General features: G+C 42.6%; 1 protein-coding gene across 2 annotated transcripts in view; it reads left to right on the top strand.

Annotated features, from left to right (window-relative positions):
* The window catches only part of PPM1B (protein phosphatase, Mg2+/Mn2+ dependent 1B), a 201,743-nt gene that overhangs the window by 148,261 nt on the left and 34,277 nt on the right, over positions 1–19,205 (top strand). Inside the window, exon 6 of one of the 2 annotated variants that reach the window (XM_085612778.1) lies at positions 5,970–7,118. The exons of the other annotated variant lie outside the window; for it this stretch is intronic. Within the exon in view, the coding sequence (XP_085468904.1) occupies positions 5,970–6,221 (252 nt within the window). The 3' untranslated portion in view covers positions 6,222–7,118. Of the gene's footprint in view, positions 1–5,969; positions 7,119–19,205 lie in introns of those variants that run through there. 2 annotated transcript variants of the gene reach the window in all.

The raw sequence follows: 19,205 nt of genomic DNA, 5'->3' as shown, positions 1-19,205 counted from the left end.
CCTGCTATATCTTAATTGCATGATATAGCGCTTAGTACCCCTGACGAGGATTCAGCTGTGTCCTCATTTTCCGGGCTCACAGAAGAGGTTTGTTGCCTGCATCTCGGATATCAGATATGCCCTTTTCAGGTGCTCGTCTTATCAAGCATTTGCAATGCAATAGGTCTCGCATTTACGCGAGTTTGAGCTATTAACAATGGAAATAACAATGCTTTTTATTTTTGTTTTTAAAACATAAATAAAAGGCGGAGTCATTTACAATGCCAATAGCTTAAACTTGCGTAATTGCGAGACCTATTGCATTGCAAATGCTTGTTGTTTATTCCAGCATAGTGCTTTGCCATAGTCGAGCCTGCTGGGGACCAGGGCGTGAGTGACGGTCTTTCTGTTAGAGGGGGATCCATATGAAGGTCTTACTTAGGAGACGGAGATTGTGGAAGCAGGAGGATGAGACTGAGTTGATCTGGCGGTCCATTTTGAGCTCTGAGTTCAGGATGATTCACAGGATGCGTGCGTGTTCCATGGGGGTGGGCGGGCTTCTGAGGGTGGGGGGCCATCAGGTGTCGTTCCAGGCGTCGGGGTTTGGGCCCATGATGAGTACTTCCATTTTGTTGGCGTATAGTTGTAGGCAGCTGTTTTTCATCCATTTGGCAACGGCTTCCATGCCTTCTCGAAAGTTGTGTCTGGCGGTGTTGGGTTTGTTGGATAGGGAGAGGATGAGTTGGGTGTCCTCTGAGTATGACACAATGTTGAGTCCGTATGTTCTGACGATGGGGGCGAGCGGAGCCATGTAGACGTTGATGAGCGCAGGGCTGAGGGAGGACCCCTGGGGGACTCCGCATGTGGTAAGTGTAGGGTCCGAGAGGATATGGGGTTGGTGGGAGAGAGTCTGACCCTCTGCCGGAGAGGAAGGAGCGGATCCAGGGCCTTGTCTTGGATCCCTGCGTCGTGGAGTCTGCGTACTAGGGTGCGGTAGGAGACTGTCTAACGCCGCTGAGAGATCGAGGAGGACGAGGGCTACTGTTTCTCCTTTGACCAGCAAGGTGCGGATGGAGTCTGTTGCGGCGAGAAGGGCGTTTTCCGTACTGTTTTTTTCTGAAGCCGGATTGGGAGGAGTCGAGGATGTTGTGCTCTTCGATGAATGAATGTGGAGAGTTGGCTGTTGATGGCTTTCTCGATTACTTTAGCTGGGAACGAGAGCAGGGAGATGGGTCTGTAGTTTTTGAGGTTGGTGGGGTCCGGCGAGGGTTTCTTCAGGAGGGGGTTGATCTCCACGTGTTTCCAGTCGTCGGGGAATGAGGCCGTTGCCGGGGTGCGGTTGATGGTGTGGCAGAGCATGGGTGCGATGGTGTTGGCGGCTCTGTTGAAAATGTGGTGGGGGCAGGGGTCTGTGGGGGACCCTGGATTGGTTTGACTTCTTAGTCTTCAGTGTGCCTTCGGTGATGAGGGCTGTCTAGTTGTCGATCGCTGGCTTCAGGGTGTCGGGGTGGTTGGTGGGAGGGTTCAGTGTGTTGGTTATCTTCGTCAAAGTTGTCGTAGATGCTCTTGACCAATATAATCCTCCTGCACTGCTACTGCTGGGCTTAACAATAGCTTTTGATCCTGTTAACCTTCAAACACAACAGCACAGATTCAAACTTGGCCAATGCATTAAAGTAATACATTGGTAACCTGCTAAGCAGCATGGACATTCAAACCAAATATGGTTTGCTGCATCTTGGAAGACTTACACTCTTCTAATCAGGACTGGCACCAAAACATTCAAACATGCTAATTGCCCTACCAAAGGAACTAAGCAACTATGGGTTAGCACAGATGACTGTAAACAGTGCAGGCTGCATATAAAACACACATTAGCAGGACAGTGTACTGTCTTAGTCTGTCATAACAGAGCTCCTGTTATCCTACTTTATACCATACATAACCAAATATCAATCCATCTCTGCCAACATCATACTTCCAAACTATCAGTCAATAGCTGGAGAGATCTGCCACATTGCTGGCATCGGTAAACTGTAATAGACATACCCAAGGTCCCAACTGTTCAGTTATTGTGGGTAATGTATAGACAACCCATTATCAGAATGTTATATCGGATAGCCTCAACAAAGATCACCCAGGCAGATTTGTAAATATTTAATTTCTCCTAGCCCTTTGTCTGTCGCGCTTCTGACCCACAAGATCTTCGTGTAACGTAGCTACACTGACAGTGGGTGTAAATGTTCTGAACTGATAACATAAACAGTCCTCATGGGACAGGAGGTGCAGAGCTACCAAAATATGGTTACTTATCATGCACAGCACCAAAGCGTTTTTCTTTTAGGCTTCTAACTAAACAATACTCTTACACTGAATGAATGAATTGAAATGGAACTCAAATGCTCAAATAGAGATGGTGACCTAGCTAAGGAAAGAAATATTGTAACAAATACAGATGGGGGACAGCAATTTGCACAAGAAATCCAGATGGTGCCCTTGTGGAGGAATAGTCAATCGTCCTTTAGGTCTTGGCCTTTTAATGTTTTCTTCAAAGTGCGCCAGCATTTTTAATTTTGCAACAGGGTGATATGATTGAGGATTTTGATTGCAATAAGGTGCAAGTGAACGAACTATGTATTGCAAGCAATGCACCAATTAAGTGTTTCAAGGAATTAAGAAAACATTATGGAAAGTCTTGTAGAAAAACTGAAGATGACATACAGAAACTACAAGAATGTAAGGTGATGGAAAGCCAACAAACATTGAAACAACAATGTGGAATGATCATGGGCATCAAGACAAACTTCTCAATTTCTGCTTTAACATTGTCTGGATTTGTCAAACTGTTCCAAAGTTATTAGCAAATGGAGATTTGCGCGGCCCCTCCCCCATTGCCCCTATCCCCTTTAACCGATCGGCATGAAATTGAAAGCATATGTAGTCCATTAAACGTACTGTTTGCTATCTTTTGTCCATATCTGCCAAACAACACACATTCTGAATCAATAACTGGCAGGACAGCGCTGTAATTAACTCTCTGAAGCTCACTCTAGACTTTTTTGTATAGTAAACATCTGAAAGCCTAATGTACAGATTTTCACCACACCAACTACACACTTTGAGGAATGTTCTTCTTTGATTCCAGATTTGGTGTAATTCCATTCAGCAGTTTCTGCTGCTGCAAAGAGCAATTCTTCTAATTTAATATGGATAATGTTTTTTTTTTTTTCTAACCCATCCCTTTTAATGTCTTGCCTACCAGATTGCACAAGATCTCTGTCCTTTGAAAAGACCAATTGTCCACTTACAGTGAGCTTATCACTGTAGTCTGTCACTCATTTACTTGCTTTCAGTTTGTTAGCTTGTGGGGACTTCTTGTGTCACTCCCCGGGAGCATATCCTTATTGCTTGTGTCCTTCCACTGCCTACTTTGCAGGCACAGTTTTTTTTTTTTCTTTTTGGTTAAGCACTTCATGAGACTGCATGTGTTTTTCAGCTGTCTACTTAGTGTACTTTCCTTCCCCTGCGGCACTCCATGTTGCTCTCACTTGCCCTTCTCCCTGCCCCCTCGTTGTTGCGTTAGCCCTCGTGTGCTGCTCCCACCCACCCCCTAACATTGCTATCTCAATTGTATGCTTCTCTGTCGAGTGTTGCTTGCCACCAGCTCTTCTACTGTTGCTGCCCATCCTCACACCTACCCTCCTTCCATTGCTGCCTCACCCTCACACCTCCCCTTGTTGCCCCACCCCTGCCGTACTCTCCCACACACCCACACACTCCCATTTATGTCTCCTGCCGCCGCCGCCGCCACCACCACCACCAACAGTCTATTTTTTTGCAGAGAGCTTGCCTCTGTGCCTTGAAAGTGCTTTTTATTATTTTAATTTTTTTATTAAATTACGAATCCAATAGTGTGCACCTACAAAATGACAGAGCTGCATCATCGCGCATTTTTTGTTTGATCTGTTACCCTTTACCCATACTGCAGAGTATCATGCCGATGCTGTACAGCACGGCTTGAAGGCATTGGCAAAGACGAGACCTTTTGACTTTGCCAATGCTTATTTTTTTCTTCTCCTCGTGTATGTCTTGCCATGAAATTTGGCATCAGAAACGTAGCCAGAAGCGCTATTTGTTTAGTGAGTTTTGGGCAGATTTATTAAGCAATATTAAGCAAAGCCTAAATATTTGTAATAGAAAATTAGACCTTATGTAAAAGTAAAATACAGAATCTATGCATGCAGCAGCATGTATTACCCTAATACCATTAATGGTTAGAGAGAGGCCGTGACTCGCAAGAGGAAAAACCTCGAGTGGTTAACGATGCCAGTTCCTTCCCTAAAATTGGAAATACATGGCATAATACTCATTGAATCTGCCTGTACAGTTTGTGACGCCGTTTTTACATGTGCAGAATTTATAAACCGATATTTATTCCTAAACCGAGTATAAACGGGTTAAATCAGTTTTTAAAATGTCAAACGTTTGCCCCTAGTTTGTAGAGTGATTCTTCAATTGAATGGAAGGTGAGGTATTGAAGGAGTGTTGTCCTAAGTCAGTTGATTGGCACTAACGTATTAAAATTATAAATTAAGTTTTCTCTGTACTAATGAGTGAGTCTGTATTTTACTACACTAGTTCAAGTAACAAACAATTGGAGGTGTTAATTTGTGTTGCCATCGGTAGAAGTGTATCTGTTTGTTACCTATGTGTAATATGCAGTTTATCATTGAGTGTGGTTTCAGTTGTGTTCTTAAATATTATTTTTTTTATCTGAAGCCATGCATAGGTGGCTTTAAACTCTATAGTATTATAAAATCTAATTAAATGGTCCATCGTAGTATTACCCAATGGTTTTTCTCTGAAGTGATTGTAACATGGAATCCATCAGCCAGGCAGCTGTAAACGTATTTAGTTACTTATGCTGGGTTCTCTATTGCGCTGTATCAATAAACTTACATTTATTACTAATTTGTAATAGTGTAGCATACTCTGCACATCTCAATAGCATGGAATTAGACTATTTTTATGTCTTAAATCAAAGTGTGATTATGTTAGTATTTAACATGTTTTTGGGCTGGGCTCATTTTTACAGTAATGTCATATGTTTGTATAGTGTAAATAAAGATATCCAGATGGTGTTGTGTATGGGGAGTGGCATTAGCTGGAGAAGCAAAGGTATCAAATATTTTGAGGGTTTTTAGTGATAGGCCACCATCTCAGCTAAAGCAACTAATGTATTCATTCAGGGCAGTGGCTGAGTTATGACCAGGTCTTTCGCACAGCATCCTCCCAACAAACTCAGCTGCACATTCTCTTTGGCTGTGCACAGTGGACTCTTGGAGCAAGCCTGGACACCGTCCTCTTTAACCTGCTACACGTAGTAGCCTATAGTTGTGGCTACAGGCTCTCCACACAAGGTCGTTCCACCCGACTTGCGGCACGTTTTTAGGCCGTGGACAGAGGCCTGTGTCCACAGGATTTTAGGTATGGCCTGTTAATGTGCTCCCCCACTTGTCCACAGTGTTCTGTGGATTTACCGGTTTATTTTTTTTGTTAATTTACCAGGCTACGTCCGTGTAAAGAAACTAAGTTCTAGTAAGGGATCTGTGAACAGAGTAGCCTGATGTCTTTAGTTTTGTCCAAAGCTTCATACAGAAACCCTCAGATGTCGCTGTAGGTCATATCCTGATCTTTTCGCAGTCTGGAAATAGCATGATAAACAGTGTGTATGTTTGGTATTTTAAGTCTTTGAGTTTTTATATCGCCATGTATGACCAAGTTATTTGAGGATAGTTTTTCAGAACTCGGCTAAGTCTTTCAATGCACTAGGAGATTGCATACTTGTTTACATTTACCAGTGTTTATTAAGCCGATTTGAGCTTTTAAAATTGTACATGATATTGTAATGCAGTGTTCTTTGAAGTTTGTTAATCTTTGTGAGGCTATCAAAGTGCATTTACTTACACCGGGATCTTCAATCTCAAAAGGACCCAAGCGGAGCAGAGAAAAATGGAGTGCGAGGGACACTTTTGGAAGCTCTCAGAGAACTGAGAGTTAATCATAGGGGAAACTACCGTCAACTTCTGGAAGAGATGCTGACTAGTTACAGGCTAGATAAAATACAAGGACACGAAAGCACTGGCGGACCATCTTCTGCTGCGCCAGTCAATTCAGCTGGCACATCAACGGCAGGCAGTGATGCTGAATCGAAAAGTCCTCTTGCTGAGAAAAAGAGTTGAACTGAGGACTCCGACACTCATTAAATGAGTGACATGTTTTTGTACTGCATTTTAAGTTCATGGTCTTTTTACATCTGTTCATTATAGTGATATTTATATGCTTGGTTTAAATTTTTGCCACAAATTACTACTTGGCAAAGAAAGAATAAAGATTTTAAATAGTTTTGAAATGTTATTCATTTGTTGACCTGTTAACGAAAACCTTCCTGTTGCAATAATAATCATGACTATTTACAGTAACTGGAATGTTAAATTCTTACATAGCATGATGTGTGACTTAATGCACGTTGTTTTTAAAAAAAATATCAATTTTTTCACTCTGTTTTAATGGACTGGCAAGTCAACATTTCCATATCGTAAAGGATATGCACTCCGATGTGTTGAACTGTATCTATATTTTTAAAAAAAAAACTATGTTGTGAAAACTGATAAATGGGGAAACCCTGCGAAGATTTTCCGTTCTAGTAACAATTCTGTCCATAATATACTTGTAAAACTTCAAGTAAGTGTTCAGATTGAGTTTTAAATTGTGTTTAAACCATAAATTTAAGCAGGTTTAATATAGATAGACCTCATGCTTATTGTATTGATGTGATAACTGTTAGCTTGATTGTGCCATTTACTTCTGTTCGAGAACTTTTTTGCTTACTATTTTTTGATTTGTAAGTTATATTAAGTGGGTCGAGTAATGACTAATCTGTAAGCTAGCGAGATTTTATCTGTACCTATTAAATCCTAGGAGCCTTATCTAAGACGTGCGCAAGTGATGTCAGGCATCCACTGAGTCATGTTTGAAAAGCTAGTCTGAATTTGTATCACCTACCAAAACTTGTGACTTTTGTTAAACCGATGTGTACTTTGTTGGTTAGATTTTCTGAAATAAAGAATTGATTATGGGAGATTGACTTCCTTGGTACGTCTTTTGTAGTGACATATGCATTTGTGTGTATGCACCACCACTGTAATTTAGAAATGCAGTAATATTTACAGCATTAAACTGATGTCACAGTATTATTGCAATTCACTTTCCTGAGTGCCATGCATTTGACTGTGTTGATTCAATGCGGCAGGGAAGTAACGCAGCACAGTTTATTTTGAAATGACAGTCTTAATACGAATTTATAGGTGATGTAATGTCCATGAACCGCAATTTATCCTTTGATCAACAAGTGAAGAACCAGCAATAGAGCCCAACAATAGAGAACTTTTAGGGAGAAGACACATCTTCAAAGTTTCTAGGATTTAGCTCTTTGCAATGGAGCAGTGACCCAAATTGCAACTAACCAGAGAATAACCATAAAAAATGGTTTAGAGACGGAAAGCCTACAGTGAGATTCTTTTGTTATAATACATATTTGAAGAACATTAAGCTTTTGAACATGTGTTTGGAGATGCCTTAATTAGTTTGCAGGCCAATCACAAGTCCCAAAATTGCATTGTGCAAGAGCTGGAATTTGATTGATACCTCTAGTATGTCCAATGAAAATGTAAACACTCAATCTAGCTCTCGTGTAGCTTTCACAGTTCCACATGGAACCTCTTACTTGAAAAAGTTTAGTTTTGAGAAGCTTGGGGATATTACGGATTAGACTTTATTTTGAAGGCTGCTTATTTGCATTCTGTACATAGAACAAATGTATCTTTTGATGGTGTTTTTGTTTTTTAGGAAGATTAATTTGTGCTTTCTTGGATCTTACGTTTTCAGTAGGGTAAGATACTGTGTACTATTCACCAAACTGCGCTAGGAACAGATACTTATTTTTACTGAAATTAGAAGATATTTTTTAAACAAATGCTCTCAAATCTGTATCAAATTAAGACTTTTTTTTTTGAGGTGCACCGCACTTGTACACAACTTAACCTCTTCGATGCCGATGACGGAACGGTTCCGTCATGCACGCCGGTTGGGCTGTGCTTATGACGGAACCGTTCCGTCATGGCCCCGCCCGCGCTCATATCTTTCAGCACTGCGCGGGAATCCGCGCAGCGCTGAAGAGGTTAAAGCTGGACAGAAGCAGTGCACCCGCTGCCATTTTGAAGAGCTTGGAGGAGAGTATGCTTTAGAATCTAGGCTACACATGATGCTGGACTATTTTTCACTGATGTAAAGTCTGAATTGGAGATAGACTAGAGTATACCTTATTGGTGCTCTTTCTGTAGTAGTAAATGTATTTTGAATCTGTGCATGCACCTTTTCCTGACATAGTAGGAGTAACTACCACTTTGCTTGAGTTGATAGGACTTGACCTGGGCCAAAGTACCATTTAGTACCGAGATTAGGGCTTTCTCCAGATTTGTGCTGGCATGCAAGCGTCCTCCTTTTTACCAGGATAACGCTATATGTAAACTTACATTTGTCACTGCATCTATGGGAAAGAATTGTTGGCTTAGAGACCGGGATGATCATGGAATGGAAAATTGGAGAGTAAATTTATGCAGACCTTGACCTCAGTGGAAGAAGTAGGTTCATTATGGATTACTGAGTCGGTGCAGGTTTGTTGTGTTCTGGAAAGATGTACCCACTCTAAGGAACTGCACAACCTTTCCTTTTGTCAAGCGATCAAGGAATATAAAGACCCCAAAGCTTGAGCCAAACAAGGGTCTTTAATGGCAGTGATTATGAAGGACCAGCATAGGTGCCCCAGTCTTCTGCCTCTTGCTTGAAAGCACGTATGTGAAAGTTGCCCTTGGAAGTCAATAGTCAGCCATGACATTCTGTTACCATTGGTACGTATCTGTGTTAAGTTGTGTACTTTTTTTTTTTTACTGACCGTTTGAGATGGAATATATGTGGGTTTGTCTAATAAAGATTTAGTACTCTAATTAGGCTATCATTTATTAGTAAATTGTGTACTACATTACCCTGCTTCAGTTTTCACCGAAGAAATCAAAATAGGACCAGGATTTTGTCTAGAAAGCTATGTTTCTGATACTGGTACGTGGAGACAGACTGGATTTTAATCCCAGTATAATCACCCAACAAACATCTTTGTTTGAGGTCAAATCACTATCTCAATATGCCTCAAACTGTAAATGTGTATTGGGAAGCAACAAGTGCAAAGCGATTTCTGGTACTGATAGAATTATTGTTCCACCCTCCGCATCTCGAAGTTTCTGTAACATGGTCTTTGCCCATCACCTCTGCATGAGTTGTGTGAAGCATTTTCTATTTGCCATGCTCTTGCTCTAATATAAAGTATTACTCCGTATTTAACTGTTACTTGTAAGTTAACGCACTTTGCACAGAAAGTTCAAATTTGTTTCCATTACAGATGTTCATCTCCATGGCCGTGCCATATTTTTTGCTCCACTTTTACTTTCTACTCTTACTTCTCTCCTGTCCATTCATGTTCTTTTTCGTGTTTATAGAAGTTATAGTTAGGACCGAGTTCCCATAGGAAATCTGAAAATGTTATTTTGAATAACTTTGGCGCCGGATGACTTATCTTCGTGAAATTTTCAAAACTAATGGGGCGCTCCGGTCAGCTCCTACCCTGAAATTCTCTGGGGTGATTCGTCAAGCGGGGGCTGAGAAAAAAGGGGGGTCCCAAAACGTGTTTTCCCCATGCATTTTCCCATAGGACCTTTAGTCGAAGGTACAGCCCGAACGGCTGAACAGAATTATTTGAAATTTGGCAAAGAGGTAGTCCTCAGGTCAGGCATGTGCCTTTTGCTTAAATGGTGTAAATCCGTTCAGTAGTTCCTGAGAAAATCAAAAGTAAAATCACATATCTGGCCGGAGCCTAACCACACATCTCATCGTGAGATCTGATTGGCTGTCAGCACTTCATCCAAAAAGTGTTGGCAGCCATCTTGGGACCAATATACATGATAGCACCTCATTAAAAAGCATTGCAGTTAATAGAAGGTTTTAAGACTTTAGTTACATTATAAATCATTTGTTGATGGTACCATGCTCATTTTAGGAATTGTGGTGTGTTCCAAGGTGATTTTACCATGTGAAAAAGCCTTCTGCTGTGATATCATAAATCATGTTTGAGAGAACTATTTTCCCATGCTTTTCCCACAGAGGTTTGGAAGGTGATCTATAAGCTAACAGACTATATTTTCTGTAAATTCACATTATCTTTCTCAGTCATGTGAGAATGAAGTCTGACATTCTCAGTAAAACATGTACATCCAACAAGGGCAGCGACTGTCAGTTGATTCCTTTGTGTTCTACTGCAGCTTCCCAGAGTGTTCTAAAGAACAACTAGAGCGCTAACAGTCCTACTCATGACAAACATATGGCACGCCTGAAGCCATCTTGGTTGGAATAAAGTGGTAATTCTTAAAACATTTAATTTAAAAAGGAACAAAATGAGGGGGTTCATTTTGCCATAGAAAGTATGATTAGTGCTGCAGAAAGAAAAATTAGGGCACGTTTTGAGTGACTTCTGAAATCCTCTTCTATTTCATTAAAAAATTCTGACATGCAGACTGAAACATGCACTTTCAATACCAGCAGCAGACTTCCCTGGTGAGCAGTAGCTTTACTACAGTGATCTAATGAGCAACTAGAGTGCTAACATTCAGAATTTATGGCAAATGTGTGACACATCTGAATGCCTTCTTGATGGAATCAAAGTAAACTGAAAGCACTTCCTACTGAGGAGACTGTAGTAAATGAGGAAATTAGGAAACATCAGAACACACAAGTCTCCCAAAATGGCCACCAGAGCCCAAATGTAGCCCAAATATCACCCAGATGTAGCCCAAGTATAGCCCAATGACAGAATGTCCCAGAGTGTTCTAACGAACAACTAGAGCGCTAACAGTCTTACTTATGACAAAAGTATGGCACACCTGAAGCCATCTTGATTGGAATAAAGTGGTAACACTTGAAACATTTAATTTACAAAGGAACAAAATGAGGGGGTTCATTTTGCCATAGAAATTATTAGTTCTGCAGAAAGAAAAATTAAGGCACATTTTGACTTCTCAAATCCTCTTCTATTTCATAAACAAATTCTGACATGCAGACTGAAACATGCACTTTTAATTCCAGCAGCAGACTTCCGTGGTGAGCAGTAGCTTTACTACAGTGATCTAATGAGCAACTAGAGTGCTAACCTTCAGAATTCATGGCAAATGTGTGACATATCTGAATACCTTCTTGATGGAATCAAAGTAAAAAACTGAAAGCATTTCCTACTGAGGAGACTGCAGTAAATGAGGAAATTAGGAAACTTCATAACAAATAAATCTCCCAAGATGGCCACCAGACACAAAAGAGCCTAAATGCAGCACAAATATCACCCAGATGTAGCCCACATGTAGCCCAATGACAGAAGTGTGCAAAACACTTATTTTCTGTGTATTTGCAGTTTTATATAGTACAGACTTGTCAGGTATTGGAATGCTTTACATGAGCATTGGTTACATCACACAAGATCAAATTCATTTTGGTTGTAGACATGGGGAGATTAAGTGATTTGACCACAATCACAGAATGTTGGGCTGAAGCAGAAACTCCAACCTGGTTCCCCAGTTGCAAAGTCTGCAGCTCTGGAAGGAACACCACATCCTCTCGCCAAGGTGCAACATTTAATCAAGTGGTCAACTGGATAAAAAAAACATAGATTACAAATAATTTAAAAGTTCTTTGTCGCTATTTGAAAACTCAGAAAATATGTCCTCATTTTAGTTTTTTAGAGCACTAACCATAATTTTGATGCAAATAAGACCCTCTCATATATGTAATTTCTAAAGGAAATACTCTAGGTATTAGTTTTGATTACACCAAGATGACATCAGGCGTTCCACACTTTTGTAATAAATATAGAATGTTAGCAATCTAGTTGTTCATTGGGATACTGTTGAGAGGCAGAGGCCAGGGGCACGGACTCTGAAAATTGAAGGCAGGTAGGAGAGTGCAGAGGCAACAATTTGACCACACTGGGCAGGCAGGAAGGGCAGTGGCAGCACATGAGACTATGGAGGGCAGTGGAAAGGGGGGCAGGGGCAACAAACCAACAAAAAGGACTGGCAAGAGAGGCTGTGGCAATGTAATAGACCATTGTGGGCAGAAGGAAGAGGCAGTGGTAGTACAACCATACATGCCAACAGACCCGTTTCAGCCAGGAAACGTCCAATGTTTTTAAGCTCAAATGGGCTTTATTTGATCTGTCTCCTGTCTACAATCTCCTCTTTTTCAATGTAACTCAAAAGGGGAAAATCAATACCCCAGGTTTTTTTTCCAAAATCTCCCTCTTACCAAGTTCAAAATGTTCGCAAGTATGGTACATTGAATCATGGTAGGCAGGAGGAATTGGGGTAGGGACATGGACTCGGATAACAGAGAACAGGAGGGACATGGAGAGGAGCACCAAACTGACCCTACTGGGCAGGCATCAGGGTTTGCAGCAGCACAATACACCACACAGCGCATGCGGGACGGGAGTGCAGCACAACAATCCATAGAAAGCAATAGGGAGGGGACAGGACCATGCACATGGACAACAGAGAACAGATGGGAAAGAGGCAATGGTAGCTAGCTGACCATAATGGACAGACAGGAGAGAAAGCTGCAGCATAACAGACCATAAAGGGCAGGAGGGACGGATCAGGGGCATTACAATGGAACAGACAAGCTAGGAGGGAGGGAATAGGGAGTCTGCACATGGAAACAGAGGGCTGGGGGCAAGGTGGCAGGGCAGGAGCAGCAAGATGACCATGGAGGTCAGGCAGGATGGGCACTAGAAACAAGACCCACCATGGAGAGCGACAATGAGACTATGGTGGCATACACACAGACCATGGAGGGAAGGTGGGAGGGGGTCAGGGGCAGCTTGCTGACCACACAGGGAAGGTGGGAGGGGCCATGGCAGCACAGAAGACCATGCATGGCAAGCGGGAGGGTTAGTGGCAGCACAATGGCTATGATGGGCAAGAAGGAGGGTGTAGGGGCATGCACAAAGGACCATGGAGGATAGAAGGGAGGGTCCGGACCTGGGCACAGACAGAGTTCAGGGGAAGGGGCTCTCACAACAGACCGCGCGGGGCTGGCAGGAGGAGCAGTTGCAGCACAACAGATCAGGGAGGCCAGAAGGGTGTGGCAGTAAAATGGACCATGGAGGACAGGAGGAAGGGGATAGGGGCATGGCATGTGGACATGCAGGGTGGCAGGGACAGGTTACAGTCATCTGACAATGCTAGGCAGGTGGGAGGGGAGTGGCAGCTCAACAGAACACTCAGAGTAGATAGGAGTAGCAGGTCCATGGAACATGGTGGGCAAAAAGGATGGAGCAGGGGCATGCACAAAGACATCAGAGGGCAGGGGGAAGGAGAATAGGGGCAGCAAGATAAGCACAGAGGCTAAGCAGGAGGTCAATGATGGGCCATAGAATTGGGCAATGGAGGGCAGGAGGAATGGACTGGTACATCATGCTAAATGGAGGGCAGTGGCAGCACATTAGACCATGCATGGGAGGAGGCTAGTCCATGGATTCACACAACAGAGGATAGGGAGGAGGGGGATGGGGCAGCAAGCTAACTGTTCAGAGAAGGTGGGTATTAGGAACTTTAATGTTTTTAAAATGTGTGTATGTGCGAACTACTTAAAATATGAACAAGTATGCAGCATAATCTCACTTTTATTCAGGAAGAAGAGGACGTTTGTGACTGACTCCAGGCTCACTTGGCAGAAACACCCCCTGACCCTCCACCCCATCGCAAAATGTAATGCCCGTGAAAAGGGTAGGTGGACGCAGTGTTATATAGAACATAGTCCTGAGAGCACGATTGAAAATGAAAACTAGATATAGTATATGGTATAAACTATGCACCAAAAAGTGTGATATAAGATGAACCGGGGCGTGAAATATAATATGCAATACATTGTGCGCAATGACAGATTCATTGGAGAGCGCGAGATAGCACAGGCACTAGCGCGTGCTGTGCGATATGCGCCTTGGAGTGTAATATGCACAGGGCAGTGGTTGTGTAACATAACTAGTCTCTAAAGTTGTAATATAAAATATGTGCTGGGGAGTATAACGTTGCATATGCACTGTGACAAAGATATGGATCCCAGATTGTAATATGTATGGCATAGCGCTGTGCGTTATAACCTACACATCGAGGAAGGCATGTTAGATGGGGCAATATAACCCGTGCAAAGGCAAGTGTGGCATGACATATTCACGGTGTGGTGTTACAGTGCACATGGGCTAGAGAGTGTCATAGCATACGCACTAGCTGGTGGAATACAACACAGATGTGTGAGGCAATCGGCGGGCACTGGTGGGTGTAACACAGCATTGGGCTCAGCCAGGAGCACGCTGTGACTCTCTCGTGAGGTTCGTCTCCTTTCCAGAGAGTAAAATATAAAGTATTACACATCCGGCGGTGGATGTGTTTTTTTATTAACTGTGAGGGGGGTTTCTTGCATAGTTTGGTCGCATTTTTGTCGAATCCCCTTTGAATGGCTTGGTGTGCGTGTATATTAAATGTGCCCGTCATTAGCTACCCATGTTTGTATAAATAAATGACAAGGGCGTCTACTTGGAGAGTACCCACCTGCGGGGGCGCCGGTATTAGGCACGGTAGGGCGTCAGACACGTCAGAGCTTCACTAGCGGTGTAAATGCATTCCATGTGGATTCATTCTATGCATAGTCTCCTTTTAATGAATATCACGCAAATCGTCATGATAGGTACATACGGTTTGTCCAGCATGTCCTAGGTGTGTCTATAAATATATATATATTTTTAAAATAATAAACAAAGGCCGGCCCCGGGGGATGGGGTCCCCGGAGCCATAAGTGGCCTGGGGAGGGGGCAACGCAGCCCCCCTCCTAAAGAATTTAAATTTAAAAAAGGCCATGACCTGGGGGTTGGGGTCCCCGGGGCCGATTAAGGCCTTGGGAGGGCCAAATTTATTTTTTTCAACAAAACAAATTAGGGTGCAGGCCCTGGGGGATGGGGTCCCCAGGGCCAGTAAATTAGAAAAGGGGGGGCCACACAGCCCTCCTTCTTAATAAAATAAATAAAAGACCGGCATCGCGCTGGAGGCCATGCCCCCACCTTGCAGCACTCTGCAAACGCGCCCCCTGGCCAGTTGTAAGTTGGGGAATTAATTCCCCTTCAATACTGAGGGTCCCTGAGGGCCAACTAGCCCAACAGGTATCTCCAGTGTGCGCCAGGGAGCTGCGTTGCAGACAGGTGGTCTGAGACCACGCCCCTTTTTACACCTCTATGCAACGCAGCTCTGTGGCGCTTACTGGAAGTACCTAGTGGGCTAGTTGGACCCTAGGGATCCTCCGGATTTAAGGGGACTTGATCTACCAACTTAAAACTGCCACAGGGCGTGTTTACACAGTGGGTAAGTGAGGGGACGGGGCCTGAGGTGACATGTGCAATCACGCCCTGTGGCGCGTTTTAAGAGGTAGTTTTAATCCCCTGCTCTATTATATACTAGGGGCTTACAGAGGAGGTCATGCTGATCACAGGGGAACCCCAACGCATAGTGTTCCCTAGTGTATGTAGGTATTTTCACTGTATTCTGAGTGTTTTTTAACATCGCACTGGCTCTAGGACTGGTTAGTCAGACTCCGTTACCACCAGTATCCGTCTGAAAAAGTTGAGGGTACAGGATGATTTTGCAACAAGGCTTCTTTTTGCTCTTCTGTTTGTTCTTTCTGCACGTTATCCTTCTTCCTGCACTTTTCTTAGTCTTTGAGGACTTCTGTTGCTTCTTTCTGCACTTCTTTTTTTCTTTGTGCGTTTTTTCTTCTTTCTTCACATGTCCTATCTCTGTAGGCATAGTTAGAAATTAGCATTTAAAAAACCTTTGAAATTCACAGAAAAAACCATAGGTTTCAGGCACGTTACAGTTAGGAATTAGCATTTAAAAAACCTTAGAAATTAGCTGAAAAACCCATAGGTTTCAGGTGCTTTATAGTGAGCTGGACTTTTCACTCGTACAAAACCATTGAAATTCCCCCGTTATAGTTAGTTCAGCTAACTATAACTCGCGCGCCCGCAATGCACTGCTGATGACGTCACATATTACATCACTCATGACATGGTCAGTGACATCACTGATGACATCATCCTTGTGATAGTGGCAGACCTCCTCTTCTCCTAATATAACCTTTGATACACACATTCAAAAATAGAAACTACAATGTTCAAAACAATGGACATACCAATACCAGTTACAACAACCTATTCAGTTATTCTAAGATCCACATACACATCCACTCATTTACCAACAGTCCTATACAGTCACTCATACATGTACTCACTCATCATATGTACTCACACACCTATACATCCTGTTACACAACTCCACTCATCCATAGTTACTCACACACATAGTCACTCATGGTAATAAAGAACCAAACATCCATTTACTTGCATATACAGTTATACACACACCACCACACTTACTACTACAGAAACTTACACATACTTAGTCTTTTAAACAATCACTTATAGAAACACATACTTATTCATACAGGAACTCTTTCAATCTCTCGCTCTCAAATATACTCACTTATATACACCAATATTCACATACACTAGTTTAAAACATATGTAGTTACTCATAAAGACACTATTGAGACAGTCTATCACTCACTAACACACCCATGCACACACACATCCACCCATACAGTCCTGCACACATGCTGTCTTCAACACATACAAACAGTGAGTCACTCATTCATGCACCTATGCACTACATAATACCCCCACCGAACCATACAGACACTCAGACACTCGTACTGATACTCAAAAAACCAACTAATAACCTATATAGACACTCATGTAGCTACTCACCAACCCATGCAGCACTTATACACAAAGTGAGAGACTGATACAGATATTTACACATTTAAACATTACTCACTAAGCCATGTATTCACTAAGCTGCACTAAATCCGTCAGTTATACAATCAATCATCCATTTAGACACTTGTATACCCATTTATTCTTCCATCGACCTTGAGATATACATTTATAAAACATATGTAATTTTCAGAAAAACACACATTCACTGGATGATGTCATCAGTGATGTCATTTGAGATGTAATCAGTGATGTCACTGACCATGTTATGAGTGATGTAATATGTGAGGTCATCAGCAGTGCATTGCGGGCGCGCGAGTTATAGTAAGCTGAACTAACTATAACTGGGTAATTTCAATGGTTTTGTACGAGTGAAAAGTCCAGCTAACTAGAACGCCCCTGAAACCTATGGTTTATTCAGTGAATTTCTAAGGTTTTGAAATGCTAATTCCGAACGATAACGTGCCTGAAACCTATGGTTTTTTCAGTGAATATATATATATTCACACAAAGCGCGCGCACGGTGAAAAACCTTAAAAAAAAAAAAAATATATATATATATTAATAAATAAATTACTTATCATTTAAAAAAACGTACAAATTCATTTAAAAAACCATAGGTTTCACACACGTTATAGTTAGGAATTAGCATTTAAAAAACCTTGCAAATTCACTTAAACCATAGGTTTCACACAGGTTATAGTTAGGTGGACATTTCACTCGTAAAAAAACTATGAAATTCCCCCGTTATAGTTAGTTCAGAACTATAACTCACGCGACCGCCACTCTATCACAAGGATGATGTCATCAGTGATGTCATGAGCGATGCCACTGACCATGTCATGAGTGATGTAATATGTGACGTCATGAGCAGTGGATTGCGGGCGCGCGAGTTATAGTTATCTGAACTAACTATAACGGCGGAATTTCAATGGTTTTTTATGAGTGAAATGTCCACCTAACTATAACCTGTGTGAAATCCTATGGTTTTTTTTAAGTGAATTTGCAAGGTTTTTTAAATGCTAATTCCTAACTATAACGTGTGTGAAACCTATGGTTTTTTAAGTGAATATATATATATATATATTGTATGTGTATATACACACACATACATATGTTACCTAGTGGCAGTCGCCACTAGTCAGTTAATACAGCTGTTCCATAGGGAAATGTTTGTTGTGTTGTATTAACTTGGGCACTGTTAGACGAATCCCCACAAAACGTTCCAAAAAGGTGCTACTTTTTGACTAGTTTGTGCATGGACAGTTTCGAAGTGATCCGTCAAGCGGGGGCTGAGAAAAAAGGGCAGGGGTCCCGAAACGCAACCCCCCCTCCTTGCATTTTCCTTAGACTGCTTTAAGACTGGCTTCCACAAACTTGTCTGAACGTAGTTACAACAAATTTGGTAGAAAGTTAAATCTTGGTCCGCTGATTGTGCTTTTCATAATCTGATGTAAATCTGTAACATTTATGGGAAATTAAGGGAAATAATTGTATCTGGACCATTGGATTCCACCAGAAGCTCAAGACACTCTAGCGGGAGCACCAATTTAAAAATGAAGCGTTCTAATTGGCCTAGGGAGCTTTATTTCCCTTGGGCCATCTCGCTCCCGTGGGAGCAAGTGCTCCGATTGGCTGCCCGCACCATGAGAAGAATGGTGCTGGCAATCATTGCATGACTCGAGGACTTAGTCCCCTGTCCTGAAATAACCCAGACTGGGCCAAAATTATAAAAAATGAAAAGCGGGCAATTACTTTAAGGGGGGGGGGGGGGGGGGCGGGGCACACAGCCTCCTACCGGAGCTGTTAATGGCCTGGGGCCGGCTCACATGTTTTGTCCCGCGGAGCCCACCACTGGGACATTGCGGTTTCCCTGCCTGGTCCAGCACAGGCATGGAAACCTGTGTTTGCTTTCACTTGGCGGGAGCATTTATGAATCTCTCGCCAAGCGTTGGCAAACACCAGGTCCATTCCCAGCAGGCAGGAACTTTAAAAAATGCTCCAGCCTGCTGGAAGCAGACTTTTGATCTGTTTCCTTGCTCACACTGATGCGGGCAGGGAAACAGATCAATGTATTGCTCCCGCCCAGAGAGACCAACATTAAAAGCTGCTCCCTGCGGGTAGGCGCAGTGGTGGCGACCGCAGCACGCGGGGAGCCGGCTGGAGCTGCAAGGGCCTTGGATTTCCCCCG

Source organism: Triturus cristatus, chromosome 6, assembly GCF_964204655.1.
Source record: "Triturus cristatus chromosome 6, aTriCri1.1, whole genome shotgun sequence".
NCBI lineage: Eukaryota > Metazoa > Chordata > Amphibia > Caudata > Salamandridae > Triturus > Triturus cristatus.
This window is presented reverse-complemented; position numbering and strand designations above follow the sequence as displayed.